This window comes from Zootoca vivipara, chromosome 12 (assembly GCF_965207765.1).
Source record: "Zootoca vivipara chromosome 12, rZooViv2.hap1.1, whole genome shotgun sequence".
Classification (NCBI taxonomy): Eukaryota; Metazoa; Chordata; class Lepidosauria; order Squamata; family Lacertidae; genus Zootoca; species Zootoca vivipara.
The window spans coordinates 26,777,157-26,802,024 of record NC_142595.1 but is presented as its reverse complement, the minus strand read 5'-3'; the positions used below and the strand labels follow the sequence as shown (position 1 = coordinate 26,802,024).

Here is a 24,868-nt window from a genome sequence, read left to right as displayed (position 1 = left end):
AATCCTGATGTTTTTTCAATGTCTCTGGGAATTTTCCCACTGAAATTGCTGGTGGTCAAATCAATGCTCTGGTCTTTCTCCAATAAGTGGAGATGACCCAGGTACAGATTTTTCAGTTCCCTGGAAAATCTACATACAATTAACATCAAGAGTTTAAAAGTCATGAAGAGTATTTGAGTGTCAGAAGTGGCTGCTGCTTCTCTGAGTGTGAGAGGTGCCTAAAGCAAAAAGTGGTTCATCTATTCTTAACCAAACCCAAAAAGGATCCTGGCAATTCGAACAACTGGTATCCAGATTATTGGCATCTAAAGTGCCATTTTTAGGAGAGGTGTTAAAAGCATGAGGTGACCTGTTAACTTCATATGGTTCTGGATGAAAAGTGGTCAGTTGGCTCCATTCCAATCTGAGTTCTAGGCCTGGTTTTGAGACTGAAAACTGCCTTGGTCACCTAGGTGGATGGCCTCACGGGTATGAGTGCAACCTTGTTGATTCTCCATAAACTCTTGATCACCTTTGATGCCATCAACGATTAAAACTTTTAATACCCTTACTGGTATAGGACCAGGAGGCACTGCTTTACTGCAGTTCTTGTCTTGCCTGGAGAAAAGCTCCTCAAAAGGTAGTGTTGGGAAACTACTGGTCTCTCAGGGCCTTTGGCTTATGAGGTGCCACAGAGATCTCACATGTTATCAACATTAAACCACTGAGTGAGGTCATCCATTTGCTTGGGCTGAAGTGTTCACATTATGCAGATCACCCAGACCTTTGGTTGCCATCCTCTGATCCTAAGGAGATGCAGAATTTCTGTACCAGAGTCTGAAGGCAGCCCCAATTTAGATGAGGGTTGAAAAAGCTGAACCTTAATCCAAACAAGACAGAAGTACTGGTCGGGAAGTTTGTTGATCTGGGCAGAGGCTATGTCATCTTTTGGATTGGGTTGCACTCCCACAACTTTAGATACCCTTAAGGACCAAGTACAGAACGTGCAAGTGCTTCTGAGTCCAGCATTATCCTTGTGTTGGCTGATGTTGGTAGCCGGTAGCACTTTTCACCTGTTACAGACGTACCTGGGGAAAGTGGGTCTGGTTATCAATGCTTTAGCCACATTCAGCCTGGATTATTGCCATGATCTCTACATGGGGCTAACCTCAAAAGAAAATTCAGAAACTACAATCGGACCATACCACACCTATCCTACAATTGCACTGGTTACCAATTCATTCCCAGATTCAAGTTTAAATACTGGTAATAACATTCAAAGCCCTAAACTGCCTGGAACCCATGTCATCTGCCTTAAACCCACATGAACCTGCCCAGGCTTTAAAGACAGTAGTCCTGCTCTCCACCCCATCATGAGCAAATATCAGATTGACAAGTAGCAGGAACAGGGGCTTCTCAATGGCACAGTTGTGGAATTCTCTCCCCAAAGAAGTTGGACGAACTCCTTCCCTTTTGGTTGGTGCTTCTGGAAGGAAGGAAGCTTTGATTCTTCAGTTTTAAAATTGCTTTTGCTGATTTTTAATACTGTTGTGTATTTTTACTGCTTTATCGGATTTATATTTTTACTATATGTAGTTATTCTTGTTTTACAATATGTTTATTGCAATGTAAAGCTGCTCTAGAATATTGTCCACTGAATGTCAAACAAAGGGATCGTTCAGATTCAAATGTAGGTTAAAATTGTCCCTGGAAAGCAATGCAATTTTTTTTTGGGGGGGGGGGGAGGAGAGAACGACACAGGCAAGAACTCAAGGGAAGAAATCCTAGATTTGTTCCCCTCACCTAATGAAGGATAATTAGTCGGAGGGTCAGAAAGTAAATTATTCAATCAGCATACCCACATGCATACGTGTAAATAACTGCTTTCTCTACAAACTAGGGAAGGTCAAACCACACCTTCTTCATGTATCATTTCTGAGTTCAAAAGATACAAGACAGTTTCACATTGATAGGAAAGTACTGATTATCAGTAGCCCAACTAGAGGAAATCCTTTCCATGCACAGAAACCACCTTAAGGGGATTTTTGTTGTCGTCTATGGGTCGCGCCCTTGAGTAGTCTTATTCATACAAATGCTAAAAGGGTCTGAGGAATCCCTCAGATTCCTTTGATGATGGTAGAGGATTGCAACCCCTAGAGAAGGAGCGGAGGAAGAGAGACAATTTTTCCAAACGCCAACCTCTCCCCCAGGGCTCAGCTTCACAGTTGCACAGCAGGCGTCTTAACCCATTTCCAAAGATCAAGACGAAGCAACTCTGCCATTTGTATCAGGGATTGGGGGACTGGGACTGGAAATGGGGTCCTGCCACCTGTGGGGTATAGCCACCTCAGAAAAGGCCCTACTTAAAGCAGCCAAAGAGGCAGGAGAATCCGCCATTATCTCCCACTGTTGCTGCTGAGGAGAGCCGAGCTGCTTAAAATGGCCGCCACAGCTTCTAGTAGTAAGGAACAGGCAGCAGCAGGCCCAAAGCCTGGACTATCGATAGAACCACTGTAACTGTCATATAAAAAATTTGAGGGGATTTTTGTGTGTCGGGAGAATAGGAAGAAGTCTCCAAGTCTGGAGGGTTTAGTGCTGGTCCAGCTGGATAAAGCACAGGGAATTCTCCTCAACATTTGGCCACTTGAAACTCCGGAAAAAACCCTCTCGTCCTTGTCCTTGCATCAACACCCTCCATCACATGCCTTAGCTTTCCCCCTCTCCAGACTCAAGAGTCTGCAATCTTTTCTGCCACCTAGCAAAGCTTGTTTGCTTGCCACGGATGCATCTTGGGTTGCGAGGGAATTTTAACCAAGCGCAGCTACCGATGATTTAAACAGCAACTAATCAAGGCTGAGGGGAAAATTGATTCTGAGGCAATTTGCGGCTGATAAATGCATTAGATCAATCAACGCCAGAAAACAATTAACAGAGACAATCAATTAATCCCCGATAAATGGGAAACCTATGTAAACTGCCCTGAGTTGAGCCAGACTTCAGGTTTGCAGGATCAACTTTGGGTTGGTTCGTTTTTTGCTTCTTTTGTAACAACTGAAGCCAGGTGCGAAAGGCGTAGAAATTAAAAGTATTCTGAACCCACAGATTTAAGTACGAAAACTGAAGTGAGCTCAGTCTTGCCACAGAAAAACCAACACCTGGTTGCCTTTCCCCCCAGCAAAAAAACCAAACAAAAAACAACCCGATCTTCATTTCAGGACTACAATTTAGGGCAGGGGTGGACTGATTTTCTTCCTGCCATTGTTAAGCTAGAAATTCCTGCAGATCTACTTCAAGCAACCCAAAGATCATTCAGTAGATCTCAATCTACCTTCTGACCAGCACTGTATTAAGCAACTGGACTCCCCTTTGCTCTCCAGATATCCAGCCTCTGAGAGGAGCCAGAGCTCTAGAAAAAAAAAACCAACCTCTGCTGCTATGGAGCAGGCAGGACTGCAACCGGGTGGGGCTTCCTCCCACAGGAAGGAGGAAAAACGGCAAGGGCCGACATGGCCGTGCCTGACTAAACAGGCAGGAGGAGCAACCCATATAAAGAAAAGTCTCCTCCACTGCTGAAGGGCATTTTTACTCTCCAAATCTCAGGGGTCTTCTGCTTGTTTGCAGAATTGATGGGAGTTTTGCTTCTCCACATCCAGGATGAACTTCACACAGGGCCTGGGCTTGAGGATGGGTGGCAGACTGCATCCCCCTGCAAGTTACTAGAAAGCACCACCATTTAAAACAAACAAACAAACAAAAACAGGGAAGAAAAGCAGTCTGAATAAGACTGCAATTTCAGCCAAGTTATCTGAGGCAAGAGGAGTGGCAGTGGCCAACTGATTTGCTTTTTTAAAAAAAAAAAACAAAAAAAAAACCCAACCCATCACTTGCATGATCATGTGCTTGTTTTCTTGGCTACTTAAAAGGATTACAGACTTGATTTTCACACACTGTTCAAACACTGGGGAAGATAGCATTTTGCTCGCACCCAGCAAATCAAGAGAAACCAAATCTGTGGGTGGCTTAAAAAACAAAACTGCACCCCCCAAACTGAGGCAAATTAAATTCGTTATCAGCAGTAACAACTGGAACCTGCCTGATATATAGAACCACTAAAGTCTACCCGTAATTTGTCTCTGGGCATTATTTTTAATCCCTTTTTCGACACACCCTTATGAGGGCCAGGCTCACCTGATCACACTTTTTGTGGTAGGCGTCTTTTTCCTTCTGGGAAAGGAGCTTCCACTGCTGACTGCAGAGCACCATCCGTTCTGTGCTTGGGACATCTTTCATGTTTGCCATCAGTTCAGCACAGTAAAGCGAGTAACTATTCCTAAAACAGCAATTTCCTTTTATATACCGTAGCACCAACCCATCAAGTTACTTGGGGAAATTTATATAAACATAAGAATAAGCCACACAAAACTGCTTCCTGAAGTGCTTCTCCCACATTCCCATAACCCACCACCACCATACACTGGGGGGGGGGGGGTGTCTTAATTTCCACCCCCAACCCTTACTATGAATGAAATAATGTGGATTATATGAATAAATAGGAGTATATGTCACTGGTTTTTGCATGGGTTCAGTGGTGTTTACGTACAAAGGCTAAAAGTCACATCTACTATGCTGCCCACTTTTGCCTCACAGGTTCCACATTCCCGATTTTGATTTCCGAGTCTTATTCATGATGTTGGATTTTGAGCACTAAAGCCTTTATTATTGGCTTGGGATTAAGATGTGTAAGGACGTAATCAACAGAAAGAAAATACCCTCCTAAACGTCCCTCAGGCCCACGCCTAGGGTTCCCCCCTTTTTGTTACTCTGGATCTTCTCCCCCAGCCAATTCCCAAGGCAGTACACAAAAGTTACTAGCCAAATAAAATGTCACAGCCCTCTTAAACATGGGTATCGTAAAAGGAAGTGGTTGGGTGAGGAACACACACTGCTTCCAGTTTATGAAGTTTCCTGGTTTTGCTGGACAAATACGTAGGCTTTTTCAGCTCTTTTGGAATGCTTTTTTAATTCTCTCCCCATAACCTGGCTTTCTGCTGCAGGGGTGCAGTTTGTAAAAAAACAAACCATGTCTACTTGGAAATAGGTCCTATAGAATTCAATGGGGCTTACTCTCACATTAAGTGGGATTAGGAATGCACCCCAAATCAACAGATTAAATCTGCATAAATAGGAAAACAATACTTCTGAAGGGGGGAAACCCTACTGTTTTCTTTTTAAAAAATTAATTTATATATGTCATAGCAGGCACCATCTTAGAAAAGACATCCCTCCTGTTAGAGAGAAGTCTCCCCTGAGATGGCATCTGCCACTTATTGCTTTTCTATGTACCTGCATTAAAATAATCACTTTTTTAAAAAAAAAGCTCAATCTGCTACCCAATTAAAACCAAGGTATTTTCCACAGTCAACCAAAAATGTTTGAAGAATTCACCTTAAATAAAAATCACTCCATGTAAAAAAACCTAAGACTTCAGAGCAGGATTCTAGCCCTGCCTCCTCATTAGCATTGTCTAATGATGATAATTTTCTTCCGAGGCATGGTCCAATGATGATACAGAAACCTTGCTGAAGGAGGTGTAGGACAGGTCATTGCCTGGATGAGAGACTGAACAGGAAACTCCTTGCACCCTCCTTTGAGTTCCATGATGGAAGGAAAGTTAGATATAAACGTACTGAGCAAAAAAAAATGTGTATGGGTTTTTTAAAATAAAAATGGAAGAGCGTTCAATCAAGTAAGGAGCAGCCTGCGTAACTATGCAAAGTTAAAGAGAAATGATACAGTTCACGCTGCTAGGCTTCTCCTGGCACAGAATTTTAGTATCTTTTTAGTACAACCCTGAACATGAGACTACTCTGTGGCCTTGATCAAGAACCCAAAGTTTCTAGAGAAAGAAGTCAGTCAGTGGATTTATTTATTTGCTATCAGGATTCATACCTCAACCCTTACACACCGCTTGGCGCGGCTTCCAATGATAAAAAATGACTAGAAAATACAATAGATATTGTGTGGAACTACAACATAAATGACATCCATTTAATACTTGACACACTGGCAGGGAATCAAGAGAAAACCAGCAATGCAAGGATATCTGAATTGGCTTTTGCATCAGGGTTTCAGGGAGCCTCTTCTGCACTGAGGAGGCTGTGGAACGCAGGAAAATACTTCCAGAGGAGAGTGAAGCAGTGGGGTGGATTCAAGAGGTGAACAGGTGGGCAACTGTGTTTTCCTAGCACATGACTCAGGAGGAAGGGACAATCCCAGAACAACCCCATTGCCAGCAGCAGCACCTAACACCTACTGGAAGCAAAGGCTTTCCCACGAGGAAAGGCCTACTCCCAGGTATGAAGATGGGTAGCAGATCAGGGGGAAAAAAACACAGCTCAAGAGAGCTGCATGAAGGGAGATGCTGAAGAGGAAGGAACTCCTCAGTTAATCTCACAGGAAGCCTGCAAGTGATGGCAGCCATGGAGAAGTCTGGGGACTTGTCAATCTCCTTCCGATACCCTGAGCAACCAGCTGAGGCAGGCCGAAAGGAGAGTCCTACCAGGGTGTGTTTATGTGCACATGTGAGATGCACCACCCAGGCAGGGACTCAAGGAAGCTGCCAATAGAAAGACTCCTTTCATCAAGTGAGGAGAGCATGGACACAAGGAGAAGTGAGTGTCCAGTCTTGGGTAACTCGATAAATTTGTACCTCGTCTTCATTTAAGGAGCCAAGATAGCATGTGCCCCACCCCCATTTTACCCTCACAGGAGTCCTGTGAAGATTTTAAGTTTGCAGTGACTGGCCCATGCGCTGTGAGCTTCATGTCTGAGCAGGGCTTTGAACCTGCGTCCACCCCACTCTTAAGTCTAACGCATGGGCATCTTCCCACAACAGGCAGACATTGGGTGGATGGCAGATGTCACCCTCCCACCTGGGTATATTTTTACTGGCATACAGTTCCAGGCCAATATTTACCAATATTTACCAATTACCAATATTTACCAATGTGGAAATGCCCGAGTGCCCTAGCAACTCCTCCCCAACTACCAAACCCAATTCTCAAGGGCACGGCAACTTACGGAGGCGGCTTGGTGGGTCGCCCATCAAACTTGTCCTTCAGCTGCCTCTCCGCTTTAGTCAGGGTGGAGCGAGGGGGCGCACCTTCCTCGAAGTTAATCTCTGGGTGCTTCTGGATATAATCCCGCATCACTTCCTATGGACAGAAAACACACGGGGCGTTTAGCGTGGCAGAGGCAGGCTGGTAGAATACCCTCCCTAGGCTCTGGGGTTGTGGACAGGGAGGGAGGGGGGGGGGCCCGCCTGTGCTACCCTGACCAGTTTTAAACACTTGGCAGAAGAAGCAGAGGAGGAGTTGCTTTGCAACTCCCTTCCAAGGGAGCGACGCCCAGAAGTCGGCTCTCGGAGCGCGGCTGGGTTTCTACAGCTGCGACAAGGCCGGGCTGAGCACAGGGGGGAGAAGATGGAGGGGAACTGTTGAGTGTTCCCTACCTCATACTCCTTCCGCTGCTCCAGAGCCTTATGAATCCATTTCAGCCTTTTTTTGTCCGAGAGCTGAGACCATTGCTTGCCCAACGAATCCTTCACCTCCTTCGTGGTGGCCTGAAAAACCCAGGTGAGGAAGGGGAAATAATAATAGTAATAAAAAATAGGTAAAAATGAAAAAATAGGGGAGAAAGCAAAAGGGGATGGACTGCCCACCCTAATGGTACGGCAGTGAGCTAAGCTACAGTTTTGGAAAGGCAAGTTAGAAAAAAAGAAGTTTTCTTCAGGCTCCTTTAAAGGGAGCGAAAAAGCCCAATACACAGGAAAGATATAAACTCACAATCTATGGGTTTGCTTACTTGCTACATAAGAATCTGATAACTAGCATCAAACAAGGCAACTTGAGAACCTTAAATGTTTATTTTTAAATACTAAGAATATTTCTACCCCTCATGGGCCATAGGTCTCATGTCCTTTTCCTCACTCAATTCCTGTTTCTGACCCAAATTATCTAGATATGAATTTACAGCAGCAGAGAATGCAAAGCTAATCAAACCGCATGCAAACATTACACACAAACACTAAGGACTGGATCAGATTTATTCAGCCTAGTTGTCTCCAATATCGGCTCCCCATGATGCCTGCAGGCAAGCTGGAGAATGAGATTTCCTGTTTGTCCTCAAGCTGGTGGTGTTTTGTCTCTGGCAATCCACTCTACTGCTAGTAATATCTACAGATACTGCTAATAATATCTACAGAACTGCCCATAATTCTTTCAAAGCCATTTATGTCTATTAATCATCACAACACTCTGTGGAAGTGAGTTCCACAGTTTATTTTCCTGTGATGTAAAACTGAATCACCCTAAATTCTTACCGGATTAGTCTCATAAGCCTTTGTTTCATTAGAAAGGGGCTCCTCCATTTTCCTGATCATAACGCTTGCTATTTCCCCCATCACTTCTCTAGCTCTCTCAGGAACAGGTAACACCAGCTTCCCTCAAACCTGGATGCTTTGGACTACAGCTCCCATCAGCCCAAGCCAAGTTGGTAGGGGCTGATGGGAGCTGTAGTCCAAAGCACCTAGAGGGCATCACCTTGGGGAACTGCATTATATACTCAGCAGAATCAAGAGGCAAAGCTTTTTCTAGATTTTCAATGGGGGAAGGGATTGCATATTTGAAAACTTCCTCCATTATTATTATTATTATTATTATTAACCTCATCACGTAGGAAAACAGCATTGCTTACAAGAAACATTTCCTTCTAACATGTGGGTTGTGTGAAATAAAGGTTTAAAAAATAAAATTCAAAATATGATATCCCATCAGCGACCCAAACGGACGAGTCTTTTGCCATTTGTTTCTGCTCCAGCTGTAAAGTGATACTAAGTCTGCATATCATTCTAAGAGCAAAATCTGGATTTACTGGGTACAGAATGCATATCCTTCCTTACATTCCTTCATTGTCCTCATTTTCAAGAACACAGCTGTGTGTCGTCGTCGTCCCCGAAATCCCCCCCCTTTTCCTCCTTCTTGTGGGCTCTCCTTATCCAAGTCTCTTACACCCCCTACTTACATCAGGGTGCACTTTTAGGTAGATCTTCTTCTCATGAGTGTACCAGAGCTGTTGGGGAGTCTTGGGTTTCTCTGGGATATCAGACTTCTTGGCATTTTGAATGAGGTCGGGGTGGTCTTCCCTTCACAGAGCAAAAGTAATAGGGGGTGGGGGCGAAATGGTAAGGCAGTGGCAGTACCAGAACCATATGAAACACATTATCCACTTCCTTTAAAGCCCCATGCATCATTCCCACCTCTCAAATGCTGAAAGAAGCCCCTAATTTGATTCAGGCTCTTCTCATAGGGAGGTACCCTTTCAGATGGAAATTATTCTACCTGCCTGAAGAATATATTCATTTGTGAATTATGCCATTTGTTGACCCAGGTTTCCAGACAGGGAAGAATAGAGGTTCCTATATTGCCATTTTTTGACCTGGGTTTCCAGACAGGAAAGAAAAGAGGTTCCTACATTGCAGGATATGCACCTTTTTAGTCCCTTATCACCAAAACAAAGCCGCTTTTTGCGGCAAAGTTAATGTAAGTAAATTTTGGTACATGTCTGCAACTGAAACTCACAGCCATGGCTGACGTGCAAAAGGTGAAGCTATTGCTTAGCTAACTCTTACCTAAATCTTGCCAAATTCCGCTCAAAATCTTGTTTCTCTCGCTGGAAGTCTTGGATGTACTTCATCTAGAAGACAAACCAAAAAGGGGGGAGGGGGAAGGTGTTGGCTACAGGTGAGACAGGAAAAGCTGACAAGTTTCCAGGAACAGCCACAACACTAAAACTCTTCTAAAGCAGGAAGCAGGAAGGGGCAGAACTGCGCAGCTCTTTGGGCCAAACACAGTGTCTCCCCAATTATAAAAGCACGAGCTGACATCCCACTTAAATGCCATATATCCCACGAGAGGGGTGGGGGAGAGGACAGAAGAACCCATCACCTCCTCTATTCCTTTAGACCATCTCCTTCCTGCTACTTTTTAGAAGCTTACACCCTCAACAAGCCAAGGAAACACAACAAAGCCCTGTGGCTAGTCTCTGGGAGCGGCATGAACAGGCAAGCAGTGGCACGAGGGTTAAACAGGCAGATATACTGCCATCTTTGGGGAAACTGTTGCATGCTCTCAAGCCCCTCGGGAGGGTGACTAGGAGGGGTGGAGAAAGCAAACATAACCCTTCACACAGACAGACACGCCTCTTGCGCTCTCTCTCTGGCCTCCATAGTGGAGAAGACACCTCACATCAGGGATGGGGTGCCTTTTACAGTCCAGGGGCCACATTCCCTCATGGGCAACCTTCCAGAGGTTCATTCAAGGCTGGGAAACTGGAAGGTGCCAACAGGTAAAATGGAACCTAGGAACCCATTTTTGCTAAAAGAAACATCAAGCAGTACATGCGTTCCCTAAACTAAAAACAGACACTTCAACCTCCCAATTAACCCGCCTTGAATATGCAAAAGCGCAAGGTGGCATTCTGCAATAGCCCCATTCAGAGATGACCTCCTGAAGTTAATGGACATGACTAACGTTGGGATCATTTATTTCATTGGACCAAATCTGAATAGAGCTTGGCTGACTACAACCCATAAGAGGTCAAAGTGAGTTCTGGGAGAACGATGACATCCTATAAAATGGGGCTTTCACAGTAAAGCAAATTCCACTTTCAAGGCCCTAAACATTTCCAGCCATTGCCGAACTGCAGCTGAAGGGAAGTGTCCAAATGGTGGTGGGGTCAGCGTCATACATCTTGGCTTGGTTTCTGAACACTGCAGGGTAATTGAGGGAAGGGACTTTTCCTTGCAGAAGGCCCTTTTGCAGAAGACTCCCCAGAGCACCTTGCTGACACTTCCTTCTGCAGAAGAAACATTCCCCAACCCAGCACATTCCAGATGCTTTGGACTACAATTCCCATCAGTCTCAAGCTGGGAAAAGCTGGCCGGGAGAGAAAGGGGAACAAGCTGTACCAAATTCCAAATTCTCCAAGGAGAACAGGAGAGGTGGTTTCTATCTCTCTCATATGCACACCCTGCTGCTGCTGTGCAAGCACTAAGATGCTTCCCACAGCAGAGAGCTGCATCCCTGCAGATGCTCATATGCGGCACTTTCCACAGCCTCCATGTTCATTTGCTCACCTTCTTCTTTTCAGGGAGCTCCTTATACCTTTTGGATAGTATCTTGGTGAGATCCAGATTGCTCATTTCCGGGTGTAGCTTAGCATACTTTGCTCGCTTCTCCATGAAGAAACGGAAATATGGAGTCAAAGGTTTCTTGGGGAAGTCGGGATGCTTCTGAACAGGGACAGGAAAGGAAGCAACAAGGAAGGTTTATTGTTCTGAGCCTGCCTGGTCAGAAGTCCGCAAAACGTGTTGCTGCTTTTAAATTAGCATCGCGTAACTCTTTCTGTTCCACGCCATCTCCATTTTGTTCTGTGTGTGCATGTGCTCTCCTACTGTATTTTTTTTTGCGGGGGACACAGAGAGTCGCATCATTTTTGCTCCCTACTAACATAGGGCTGAATTGATCACTTGCAGGCAGCCCCATGGGAACTACACCAAAGGGCAGTGAGATGCAGGTTTCTCACCCCAAATCTAGTTAGTACTTTTCAGAAGCAAATCATCTGCATGTAACCCTATACACACTGCAGCAACTAGACCTTCCCTCATAGCAAATGAGCAAAAAATATACGTTTTGGGGTGTTTTTCCCGCCCACAAACTCCACCCCAATCAGAAGGTGTATAAAAAAAATTAAATCAGAATTAAAAGACGACAAAAGGTTAATGAATTAGATCCACCATAATTGGCTAGTCATGGCGATGAGCTTAAAGGGGCAACAGTGGTTGTGAATGGAGACAGGGGTTCTCCAGAGGGCAAGAGACAAGTTGCAGAGCAAGTCAATCAGGTGTTGTTGTTTTTTAATTTAAAAAAAAGCAAAAGGATTTTAGCATCCAGAGTAGATGCTAAAATCAGTGGAATTTGCTGCCAAGGAGTGTGGTGGAGTCTCCTTCTTTGGAGGTCTTTAAGCGGAGGCTTGACAGCCATATGTCAAGAATGCTTTGATGGTGTTTCCTGCTTGGCAGGGGGTTGGACTGGATGGCCCTTGTGGTCTCTTCCAACTCTATGATTCTATGGCTTTTAGTGGCCCGTTTCTTTCACCACTACTTTTTTTAATTGATTTCTTGTTGTAAACCACTTGGTCCCTGCTTGAGGCAGATTAAATTCATTCACAAAGCAGGTCGGCACATGTAAACTGTATCAGTGTTATTTACAGTGTCATCTATGTATATAGTTTACAAAGAAGAGGCCCCCTACCAAAGCAAGGCAGTGGAAGAATTTGCGACTATTTCAACAACACATAAAGGTAAAGGGGCCCCTGACCATCAGGTCCAGTCGTGTCCGACTCTGGGGTTGCAGCGCTCATCTCGCTCTATAGGCCGAGGGAGCCGGCGTTTGTCCGCAGACAGCTTCCGGGTCCCGTGGCCAGCATGACAAAGCTGCTTCTGGCGAACCAGAGCAGCGCACGGAAACGCCGTTTACCTTCCCGCCGGAGCGGTCCCTATTTATCTACTTGCACTTTGATGTGCTTTCGAACTGCTAGGTGGGCAGGAGCTGGGACCGAGCAACGGAAGCTCACCCCGTTGCAGGGATTCGAACCGCCGACCTTCTGATCAGCAAGTCCTAGATCAGGGGTTCCCAAACTAAGGCCCGGGGGCTGGATGTGGCCCAATCACCTCCTAAATCCAGCCCGCGGACGGTCCGGGAATCAGCATGTTTTTACATGAGTAGAATGTGTCCTTTTATTTAAAATGCATCTCTGGGTTATTTGTGGGGCCTGCCTGGTGTTTTTACATGAGTAGAATATGACCTTTTATTTAAAATGCATCTCTGGGTTATTTGTGGGGCATAGGAATTCGTTCATTTCCCCCCCCTCAAAATATAGTTCGGCCCCCCACAAGGTCTGAGGGAAAGTTGACCGGCCCCCTGCTGAAAAAGTTTGCTGACCCCTTTCCTAGATTCTGTGGTTTAACCCACAGCGCCACATACTTTGGCTTATTTGCAATAAAGGGACTGGGGGAGAAAACAAGGCAAAGGCTTCGGGGAAAAGGCAAGTTAAGATTCCTTTTACGTAACCCCCAAGATACTGCTCCTGCTCCCATACTGTTCCAAAGGTAGAGGCTCCACTGCATCTCAGTTGAAGATGCAGAAGGCCCCAGATTCAATCCCTGGCGCCTCCAGCTTAAAGTGTCTGGGTAGCAGCAGGGGAAGGAAAGATCCTGCATCTGAATGAAACCCCATGACCCAATAAGGCCTGTTAGGCCTTTGGGGCTAAGCCCACCCCACCTGCCAATTACTCAATGCCACGGGTAGGCAGGTAAACAGGCTTGCTAAGAACTCTGGGTGGTGCTTTGAAGTCCTGACAATCAGCTGCTTGTCGGGACTTCAAAGCACCACATAGAGCCATGCAGTGTCCATGTTCATAGCTGCCAAGTTATCCCTTTTTTACAGGGATTTTCCCTTATGCTGAATAGGCTTCCTCGCGAGAAAAGGGAAAACTTGGCAGCTATGGTCCATGTTACCTGACCCCACTGCAACGTGCAGGCAGAGCATATATACACTCGGAGGAACTCCACCAGCGCAAATGAGGATGTGCTGAGAGCCATCTGGTGTGGAAGCATTTCTGCCCTGAGCACCAATGACAGAAGGCATGGCTGCAATGTGCAGTAAGGACAGGGGTCCCACAAGCCCCCCACCCAGCCACTCACTGTTGTAACACACGGCTGGTAAACACTTGGCTTTAGATAAGTTTTTTGCATTGCAGGGGGTTGGACTAGATGATCCCTGGGTACCTTCCAACTCTTAAGATTCTATGTGAACGTCCTACTCCTCATGCAGAAGGGGGAAGGGGGCTCAAGAGCAGCAGCTCGCAGCAACTCTACTCCAACTCCTCTCAAATGTGTCTTCTGATTTCATTGAATTTTATGGCTCCTGTTTGTGAGCTGCCTTAAACTTTTCTAAGGAAAAGCAGGGTATAAACATTTTAAAGAGAGGATGCATTATATAAGTTTAGGCACCAGGCAAAAATGTTCCTCTTCAACCAGGCCTCAGGTTGATTAATATTCTACAGCCTTTTAAATGTGTCTGTGGGAGGCTATCGTTTTCCTGTTTTGGTTACAGGAAGTGTGCATGCACACGAAAGCTCATACCAAAATAAAAACTTAGTTGGTCTTTAAGGTGCTACTCAAGGAATTTTTTTATTTTGTTTTCCTGTTTTGTTTTACACATTTGTGGGTTGCATACAATACGGGTTACGATCACTCCAAACCTGGAAGTAATGGAACGGGTTACTTCCGGGTTTGGTGGTTCGTGCATGTGCAGAAGCGTCAAATGACGTCATGCGCATAAACGCCGAATCACGACCCGCATGTGCCCGTTTGCAACCAGAGGTACCACTGTACTTGTTTCTGTATTTTATTATGTGAACGGCCCTTACGATGAAGGGTGGTATATAATATAAATCTAAGAAATAAAATATAAGAAGTTGGTATCTCTCAGTTAACAGGTTTTTCTTAAACTGGATTTATAGTTTCTTTAACGCCTGGTTGACAGGGCCCGCTCAGATTCGTGCTTCTGTCAAGTTTGTTCGAAAAGCAGATCTGAGAAATTCGATTTTCATTTTGCAACCTCCTAAAACAGGAAACACCCAAAGACGAAGAGAAAAGCACAGGTGTTGAAAAAACAGCTCTGACTGAAAACCAACAGTTCAAGCAACTGGCAGTGTTCCAAATAAGAATGACTCAGAAAAAGGGCGCCAAGTTTGTTTGTTTTTGTGTGTGTGTGTGTGTAAGTCTTCCAAATGGCACCTCAGGCAGTCTTCAGAGTGCGTGAGCACTCATGGAAGAACAACAGATACGGGCAACACAAAAGGGTGAATCTAAAATTGATGTTAGTCTCATACCTTTATTGTGACCAACTAAATGTCATGAAAGAGCATGAAAATTTTCTCCAGAACCCTTTATAAGGATAGATTGCAAACAAAGTGTGTGGGGGGGGGGGAGTGTTTTCTTCCCAGAAGCCCTTGGCGGCATTTGGTGGAAGCTGAAATTTGCAGAGCTCCTAAAGAAAGCCTCATTTGGATGCCTGTAACTTTCACATTTCATCTTAAAGGCTGACTCCACAGATTCTACATCAACTCTCCCTACACACACATAATTCACTATCCTGATGAAGTGTTCTGATGAACTCAAAAGCATGCACACAAATTTTGTGGCATTCAGGTTGGCCTAACGAATCTGAAAGTGAGTTCCAATTTTGTTTTACTCTACACCAGGCATCCCCAAACTGCGGCCCAAATCTCTGCTGGAAGAGTGTTCCATTAGCATGGGATTGGTGACACTAAAAGCCCTCCAGATGTTTTGGTCTACAACTCCCATGATCCCTAGCTAACAGGACCAGTGGTCAGGGATGATGGGGATTGTAGTCCAAAACATCTGGAGGGCCGAAGTTTGGGGATGCCTGCTCTACACCGTGGAATGATATGTAGGCCTGTCAGCTTTCTAACCTCTTCTAGCTCTAAACCCTTGTGAGTAGGCACAAGTTGGCAGTAACGCTTTTTTCTATGAAAGTTTCTTGCTAATCTCTGCCACTTAAAGCTGCTGTTAGAAAGGCTCCAGTGGGCAGGTTCCTCTTAAAGATGGCTGCTTTGAAACTTCCAGCAACTTTGACTCATTCATGCATTTCTACCTGCCTGCCCCCAGACAGTTCCTTCCTGGCACATGCATTGGGGTGACTCATTCTCAATTTTTCCACATTCTTTGAAGTAATCTGGTTTTAAGTGCTTTAATTCAGAGGGGAGGGGTGAGAGACAATACAATTGTGCTACCCTTCTGCACTCTTAAAAAGCGCTTTGCTGATCATTAAAGGGATACGCATATCAACAACTGCAAATTGAAATGCATGTGTGTATGTGTGTAGTGAGGACTGTTTATAGCACAGGTGTGTGACACTGGAAACTGCACTATTCCACTATTTCTCCCCTATGGCAGAACCCAGATGTTTTTGGACTACAATTTCCAACCACCCCACCCAGCATGACAATCACCAGGAATGATGGGAGCTGTAGTCCCATTTATCTGGAGGGCATCTCTGTACCCACCCCTGCCCTGCGGGATCTTGCATGGGGGTCAGCAATGTTAAGAAACACTGGCCGCTAAGCACTGCAGCACAGGAACAAAGCGGGAAAGTTAACAGAGCAGCCAGCCAGATTCAGGAGGAGTCGTTCTCTCATGAGCCCGTCCCTCCACTGAGTCAACGCTTACCTTCAGCTTTTTCCCCTTGTATGGGTTTTTCACGTGCTCCTCAGCGTCCATGATCAGTTCTGTCAGGGTTCGGAACTTCCTCACCTGCAGGAGCAACCAGCAAATGCAACCAGAGACGGGGGAGAGAACAGCATTGTCAACCATTTCCAGGGCTGCAAGTCTTTACTAGCACACCATCGCAACCACAATTGAATGGCTGAACTTGTGAGCGGAATTGAGAGCTAAGGGCACCTTTATAGCAATCCCCAATTATGGTCCGGGGGCGCATGAAGCCACCACCTTGCTGCAGCTAAGCATGTCTGAATTTGATCAGTATTTGGATGGGGGAACTACCTAAGTTCTTACATATCCTTTAATTCTCAAAGCAGGCATCATAATGGAGTCTGTGGCAGAGAGCAAATTGACTTTGTTGCATTAGCAAGCAGGTGACTCATCATTAGTTCTAACAATCACCAATGCGCCTGGGGCATCCGTCATGGAGTGTACTCTCAACTGGGAAGGCAATTTGTTGCTTCCACGTTTCATACAGCACCTAGCACACAGCTGCCACTAAACATACATTGGCTGCATTATGCTAATAACTACCGGTACCTAAAATTAGCTATGTGTCTGGGGCGTTGATTGTGGAGTGTATTCTCTCTGAGGAAGGTACCATGTTGCTTTTATGTTCTGTGCAACACCTATCTTACAGCTGCCACAAAACAGACAACAGTTGTGTTTGCACATTATGGTAATCCTTGGTTTGTTTTAATCATGGTTTGCTTAACCAACCATGAGTTATCTCACAGACGAACAAGCAAACCATTTCAGCTGGTTTCTCCAAAACTTAAGATTGTTCTCCAGCTGTTCTAGCCTAATCTTCTGCAGCTCGGTGAGTAACTAGAGCAAACAAACCATAGTTAAGCACAGCCGTTTGTTTTGGTCATAACACCAAAGCCATAATTAAAACAAGCCATAGCTCGCAGAAGCCAACAGCAAACCATACTTCACTTTGTGGTTCGTTGCCAGCTAACCGACTGTGGTTAGTCTTCTGGGTTCAGCTCATACATTCAAACAAACTATGGCCTGCTATTATGTTTCATTAAGGCCATTAATAGCAAATTCCTTAGAACAGCTGTTCCAGCAAAAATAACAGAATCCTACAGCACCTTAGAGCATGCATCCCCAAACTTCGGCCCTCCAGATGTTTTGGACTACAATTCCCATCATCTCTGAGCACTGGTCCTGTTAGCTAGGGATCATGGGAGTTGTAGGCCAAAACATCTGGAGGGCCGCAGTTTGGGGATGCCTGCCTTAGAGATTTTGCATTTTTATGCTTAGAAATGTCATAAGCTTTAAGGGATTAAGCAATATGTCAATGCCTAAGTTTATATTTGCATTAGTATATAGGGTGAAAGGATTTTACAGTGAACCCAAAAACACAGAATAGCAGTGAGCAGGAAACATTTCTATGCACAACTCAAATAACGGTAAATACAAGATCAAATCAGTTGCTCATCAGTAACATTAACTAGTAATTATCAGTTTTAAGTTAGCAAGACAGGAAAGATAATATATTTAACACCTTAAAGTGGAACAATAAATTTCTGCAGCAAGAAATTCCTAAATGCCATCTGTCTCGACTTCAACCCTAACAAATTCTCTAATGCTGGGGTGAGCAACCTTCAGGCTTGTGGGATCTGCTTTGTGTTATTTTACTAGCACCCCAAAGTCCACCAAGTGTAACACAGTGTAAAATAGCCATTAGAATAAAGGAAGAGAGTACCTATGAACACATGCTTAGCCCAGGAATTTGCTTTTGGAATGTGAACTGAGTGTTACAGGGGGTTGGTTTTCCCAAAAAGCTTTTATTTATTTCAGCAGTCTAATTTGCACTTTTCGTTGCTGTTGTTTTAATTACTGGGAGCTGGAAACGCTTGCTGGTCTGCTGCCAGAGATCTTGCCCAGATCTCTCTCTAGCAGCATATCCCAATCTGTCTTCTGCCAGCCACGGTTCTTCAGTCTCCTGCTGTAGCCTCCCTTCAAAACTCTTTTCTTACTGAAGCACAGCGGCTTAATGGTCAAAAACAGAATCTCCTTGAGGACTGCCTTTGCAGTAGCGATAGTGGTTTCATTCATACCATCAAGACACCCGACTGTGCAATCCTGAGTTCAATGGGGCTTGCTCTCGGGTAAGTGGATCTAGGACTGCGGCCAAAATGTGACACGGATGTGGAGAGTTAATAAGAAGGCAGCCGGCCAGCCCTTTGCCTGCCCAGGCAAAGATGAAGGAGATAGAAAGGATGTGATTAAGAGGAGTGATCGGGCAGATGGGAACTGGCAGCGAGAGGCAGGTAGTTTTGGTGGTATGTGGATAGAGAGGGATTTGAAAGAGATGTGGGCATCTGATAAAGAAGGGAGGGCATTACGGGCAAGGGAGAAGACACAGAAGATCCAGGGAAGGAAGCAGAACTCCTGCCTTGCTATCACACTGGCAAAGTCTTAGGACCCAGCATTCAGATCAAGGCAGCCCTGCAGCAGACTAGAGAGCCCACTCCAAACAGAAGCGCCCCTTCCTCATGCTAGACAACATTTCATGTCACAGACCCATACGAGGTATAAAAAGGCTACCTCATTGGAAATCTCATTCCACTTCATCTTGCACATCTCACTGGAAAAGTCCTTGAAGGCAACTTTGTCCCAGTCCAGGTGGGATTCGGTGGTTTTGAACTTGCAGCCAGCGTCATTGGAGGGCAGATTGTTCTTCATGCACTCCAAGAGGGTGAGCATATCTTCCTGGGTCCAACGGTCTGGGGGAGGGGAGGGGAAACATATACTCTTTATATCATACATTACATTTGGCATACACTTATACGCACTAGGGATACTAATCAATTAAAGGTTCATCACCAAGTTGCTTTTAGCCAATGAAATCATCTGCTCAGCCTGCAATACTATATCCACTTACCTGGGAGTAAGTCCTGTTGAATTCAATTACTAAGTCAACATATTGTTTAAATATAAAATTTAATTTAGAGAGGTGCTTATTTCAAGAGCTCAATGTATAGCTCTTTTCAAGGATCCTAAAGAAAACAACATTTTATCTCACTAATTAAACTATTTACCGTTTTGTACACAAGAATTATTGCTCAGAAGATAGGGGCCTCTAATTGCTGTTTTTCAAATTTGGGTTCTGTCAAATTTCGCAGGAGTGTGAGGATGCTTATATAATGATGCACGGAGAGGATACCTCCGCCTCACCAAGCCTTAGATAGACTCTTCTTAGTATCTTGCTTAGGATTTAGAAGCATACGCTGTATAAAATAACAGCAAAGCAATAGCCAACAGGGTTCCATGCTCATAGCAAAACAGTACCCATGGACTACAAATCCCAGCATGCAGGTCTTGGCTTTGCCCATAAAGAGTTCAACGGCAACACATGCAAACATGAACCCAAAGGGTCTGGAAATTTCATGTTTAATCAAATTTCTGTCCACGACCAAGAAAAACCATATAATTAAAGTGGAGGGTGGGGAGGAGGCCCTGCATAGATGGCAAACATCATATTCTCAGGAAGAGACTAGGAATGCATGAGCAAGGTAATAAAGTATTCTTGTATTTAAGCACTTAGCCTGGTAGCCACAGACAACTAGAAACTGCCATCAGGCAAGTAACTAGGGTGGCAGAGGAGAGACAGACAGCTCTGCACAAAGTTGGCTGAAAAAGGAAAACTCCTTCCTGCATTCCCATCTGGCTAGAAATTCAGTGAGCTAATTCACGAGACTTCTATAAAGGATTTACTTCGTCCGGCAATCAATTTCTTTTTAAAAAATATGCAAACTAGAACAAGCTGTGGCTGGAATCCTGTTCTGCAAAATTTTCTGGCACAGCCCAGTTGACCCTCCCAAGAGTTCCCACCTGCTCACCTTGGTTTTTGGGGGCCGTCATTTCTAAGTCAGTTGGGCTATCCGCTTCTCCGTTCATCCTCCACCTCTCGGACCCTAGGGTGACACCTCTTGGGTCTGCCCCTTCCAGCTCCCTCTCGCCCCCCTTCACGATGGCGTCAATCACTTTTCACCCTGAAAGCAGGAACGAACGGGAGTTACAGCCTCTACTGCCCTTTCTGACAGCACCAGCACGTCCCCTTCAAAAACAGGGGCTTGTTTGCACACAGAATAACAACTCCTGAACTTGAACCTGCGAGTTCAAGTGAGTTTTTTTTAAAAAAGGAAAGGAGGTTTGATAAAATCAAGGTCTCAACACATTTTCCTTTCACCCTTGGGTAAGTAATTATGTGAACAGTTAACAGGATTATCTTCTCTGGTGGATGGAGGGCAAGGTTTCCTGTAGGCAGATGAAACGGCGGATGTCCAAAGACGGCCACAGGAACATTCTGGAATTCTCTTTCCCTAGAGAAAAGTTGGGCCCTGAATCTTATCAGGGCCAATGGCAAGAGATAAGAACAGTCCTCCAGCAACTTCTGTTTACCCCCTGGCCTAGAGGATTGTAACAGCACATCTATTCATTGGCGTCAGTGCTGGATTTAGGCATAAGATATAGCTTAGGGCCCCACTCTCTCCCCCCCCCCAAAAAAACAAAAAAAACCTTAATTATATTTCAGTTCAACAATTACTTGTATTCAACCATGGCCAGTCGTTGACAAAGGACTGCTAGACATATAAAGGGCCCCATTACCATCAGTAGCTTGGGGCCTCACCAAACCTAAATCCAGCCCTGATTGGCATATAAATCTGGATTCAGAAAGGAATCCGTTTCACAAATGGGGCTAAGTGTGCTAAAAGTTGGGGGAGGGGGGAATCTGCATAGCTGAAGTAGGTCTCAGCGGGATCCTCTAAAGAGAAAAGGCCTCCAACAGCACTAGGCATGGGAGGCCCCAAAGTGGGATCTGTCACATAAAAGAGGAATGCAAAATGTTTGATAGTGGAATAAATCACATGAGGGGGATTGGGGGGGATTATAGTCAGGGTAGTCTTGAGTTTGGAGTGCTGACTTGGACCGAGGATGCCTAAGTTTGATTACTCTGCCATAAAACTCAAGTGAGTGATCTCGGGCCAGTTAGTAATTTCTTTTAAAAATATGTAAAACAGGACAAGCTGCGGTTGGAATTCTGTTCTGCAAAATTTTCTAGTGCAGCCCAGTTGACCCTTCCAGGAGTTCCACTTTCTCACCTTGATTTTTTGGGGGTGTGTGTGGTTATTTCTAAGTCAATGGGCCAGTTACTAACTTTCCCCTTCAGTGTAACTTTCCTCATGGAGTTGATGCAAGGATAAAAACGAGGTAGTCTACACAGATAGCTATGAGGGCAAGAGCTAAAGGCAATAGTGGTTAAAAATGGGGAACAGGGTAATGAAGATGTTACTTTGTTGACTGTACAGGAGAAGAGAATTAGGGATGTGGGCATTAAGTGAGAATCCGTATTTTGTTTTGTTTAAGGGCAACTGGAACGCTAGTTCTCAAGAGCGAGGACAGGAAATGTTATATAAGGGAAGCGACAGGGGGAGGAGATAGAAACGAAAGCCGCGAGACCTGATTGGGAGGAGGAAGAGATCCCCGGGATTCTGGTTGCAGGGAAGGCAAAAGAAACGATTCGTTTGGCCGACAAGGAAGCGGGCGGGAGGGATCGGCTTCGAAAAAAGGCCGAAGATCCCCGGCCCAGCGTGGGTGGGGAAGAGAGGCGGGCCGGCGGGGCGGGGTGGAGGAGGAGAGGCAGGCCGGGCTAGGGGGTGGGATCTGCGGGTGCCTCTTCTGCGCTCCCTCCCTCCCCTTCCATCTGCTCTTCCGAGGCCGCACTAGCAGCAGCCAATCTCCACCGCCGCCGCCTCCCTGCAACAGAAGAGCCGCAGCTGCTGCTGGTTGCTGCCCCCCTCCTCTTGCTCTCTGCCTGTCTCCAGGCAGGCGGGAGAGCCGAGCCGAGCCGAGCCGTCGGAGCGGCTGCTGCAGCTGCCTCGCCTCCTCCCCCCGCCTCCGTCCTCTCCACACGCCCTGCGGGCGCCACCGAAGGAAAAATCTAGCCGCCGCCTCGTCTGCCCGATTCCTCTCTCCCGCCCACCCTCGCACACGTATTTTCTTAAAAACCCCGGGACGGGCTCCAGCCCTCTGGCCTTGAACCTCCCTTCTTCCCGCGGGCAAGGAGGAAGGAGGGGTCCACCGAAGCTTCGGTTCTTCGGCAGATCCAGCGCTCCACCGAGTTAGGTCGACCTTCCCGGGAGGAACTTTGGATCACCGGATTACCCGCTCCCGAGATTTCTTTTCCCCTTCCCGTTCTTCGCTTTGTTGGATTTCTACGGGATTGATTCAAGATCCAGCTCTCTTTCGGCACACAACCCCTTACGATTTCTCCGCTTTGTTAACAGAGATAACCCTCTTTCCCTGCTGGATCTTGGTTTCGTAAATTCTCGCAGTGCGACCCAGTCCTTCCCTCTAACCAAATGCCTTTAATCAAATTTCTAACCCCCCCCCTTTGTATCCCCAAACCGCTTTCCCGCCGCCCCAGATCCCCAGAGAGACCAGCCACTTAAGAGAAGGGTGGCTCTTCCCCGCCGTCGGGCAACGTGGTCAAGCAGGCGAGACTGGCTCTCGCGTTTCCCCGATTAACTCGCCTTCGATCCCGAGAGCAGCCGTCCCCAATCTGAAGGGCGAGGTTGTGGTTCCCCCCCCCCCCAAATCCTGTACCCGCAGCGCGAAGCAACGGATCCCGCGCCGTCAGCCTCGGAACAGGCAGCGACCCCAAGTCTGTTGGGGAGAAGGGGGCCGCCAGGCGAGTTGCGCGTCTCTTTTTCTCTCCGTCGGTCTCACCTCGTCTAGGCGGTTAAGAAGGCTGAGACAAGCCCGCCTCGTTGTGGCGGCGGCAGGCGCGAGTGGGGAGGAGCAGGAGCCGGAGAGCCGCTGCTGCAGCAGCCCCATCGGAGCCGCTGGTGGAAGGGGGGCGGGGAAGGCAGGCTGGCGGGAGGGAGAAATGAATGCCCGGCTGGGGGCGTCCAGGCAGAGCCGAGGGAGGGCAGCACGTCGTGGCTGTTGCTGCCGCTGCTTCTGCCGCCGCCTCCTCTACCAGCAGCAGCGCCCAGACCCCCGGGGAGCGCCTCCCCCTGCGCGCCTAGGGCGCACGGGAACTCGGCGGAGCCAAAGCCCGCTCACCCGATTCTCCACACTCGCTCCGCAGCAGGGGGCCTCCCGAAAAAAGCGTCTCGTCGGGGGAGAGAGCGAGAGGAAAAGAGGGAGGGACGCCGAAGACCTCGCCTGCATGGACCCACCCTCCGGATGGCGGAGGAGCGCACTGGCTGCAGCCGGTCGGAAAGGCTATGCCGACCGAGCTCGCCAAAGGTCCCCAGCGCGCAGGGGGAAATCGGGGAACAATACTCTTTCTGAAATAAAATCGAGCGACGGCTTTTGGCTCTCGATTTCGTACAATGGAAAAGGCATGTGAGCAAAACCAGCGTGCGAGGACGGTGGAAAGAAAAGCGAAAACGAGTGCATTTCCCCCGCCGTCCATTGGCTTCTCCCTCTGCAGGCAGCCAGAGAAAGGCGGCGGCAGCTTGGTTGTTTCCACCGCCTCGCCTTCCTTTCTAACCCGAGCAGGGCCCCCTCGGTTCCAAAACAAGCCTAAACCCGGGGCAGGGGAAGAAAGAAAATAGGGGGATCGAGTCTCTGAACCCCCGGGTTGTACCGCCTCGTTATTTCTGCCCCTGCAGAGCGAGGATCGGCGTGCGAGAATCCGCCACTGCCTGCCTTCTCTCTCGCCCTTCCATGGCCGAACGCGGCGGCCTCTTTCGCCTAATCGACCGCATGGAAGGCGGAAAGGAGCTCCGATCCGCTTCCACCTACCGATGCCCCGCTCGATGGAAAGGGGGCGCGCCCCCAAACCACGTTTTCCAAAAAACAAAACCTGTTCGGTTCTCAAATGTGAATATATTTAAAAATAACACCAGTCTCCTCCCTCCCCAAAAATGTGTTGAAGCGGGAGGGGAAAACCCCGAAATGCAATTTTTTAAAATAAAAAGATGCACCCCGAAAAAATGAGCGAAAGCCCCCATATTTTCAGCCTTACCAAGGACTCAGGAGACGCAGGCAGAGGAGAGCAGTGACGGTGGCTGCTTTCTCCGAGCAGCGGCCGCCGCCTGCTTGTCTTCCTCCGCTGCCGGAGCTCGAGGAGGGAACAAAAGCGCCTCCCTCCAGCCCCGGATGGCGGAGCGCAGCGTCGGGTTAATGGCGAGCTCCACATGCGCTCGCACTGCCGCAAAGGCAGCCCCGGCTGGAGGCAGCGTCGCCTCGGATCGTGCCTGCTTTCCCCCCCTCCCCCTGATCCGTCCTTTACCCACCACCCACCCTCCTTTGCAACGGGGGGCTCCATGCCGGAGCTGATTCGAGGGGAGATTCGGAGCCCCCTTCTACGTCTGCAACCTACCTGCAGATCGGAAGGCTTTTGGAGGAAAGCTCCCCCTTTTTTCCCTCCCCCCCTCTTCTTTTCCCGGGCTCGCTTTAGCTGGGAAGCGTTGGTTGAATGCACGCCAGCTCTGC

General features: G+C 46.9%; 1 protein-coding gene across 30 annotated transcripts in view; it reads right to left on the bottom strand.

Moving 5' to 3' along the window:
- Window positions 1-24,868, bottom strand: part of UBTF (upstream binding transcription factor) — a 39,436-nt gene extending 14,568 nt beyond the window's left edge. For 2 of the 30 annotated variants that reach the window (XM_035136116.3, XM_060281522.2), the window contains exons 1-10: window positions 24,756-24,868; window positions 20,260-20,412; window positions 18,965-19,143; window positions 16,355-16,438; window positions 11,174-11,329; window positions 9,668-9,732; window positions 9,061-9,181; window positions 7,490-7,600; window positions 7,060-7,193; window positions 4,168-4,309 (exon numbers count right to left, since the gene is read on the bottom strand). In XM_035136116.3, coding sequence (XP_034992007.2) covers window positions 4,168-4,309; window positions 7,060-7,193; window positions 7,490-7,600; window positions 9,061-9,181; window positions 9,668-9,732; window positions 11,174-11,329; window positions 16,355-16,438; window positions 18,965-19,143; window positions 20,260-20,317 — 1,050 coding nt within the window. In that variant the 5' untranslated portion in view covers window positions 20,318-20,412; window positions 24,756-24,868. The other 28 variants (XM_035136115.3, XM_088655203.1, XM_035136114.3 and 25 more) reach the window with 18 other exon arrangements.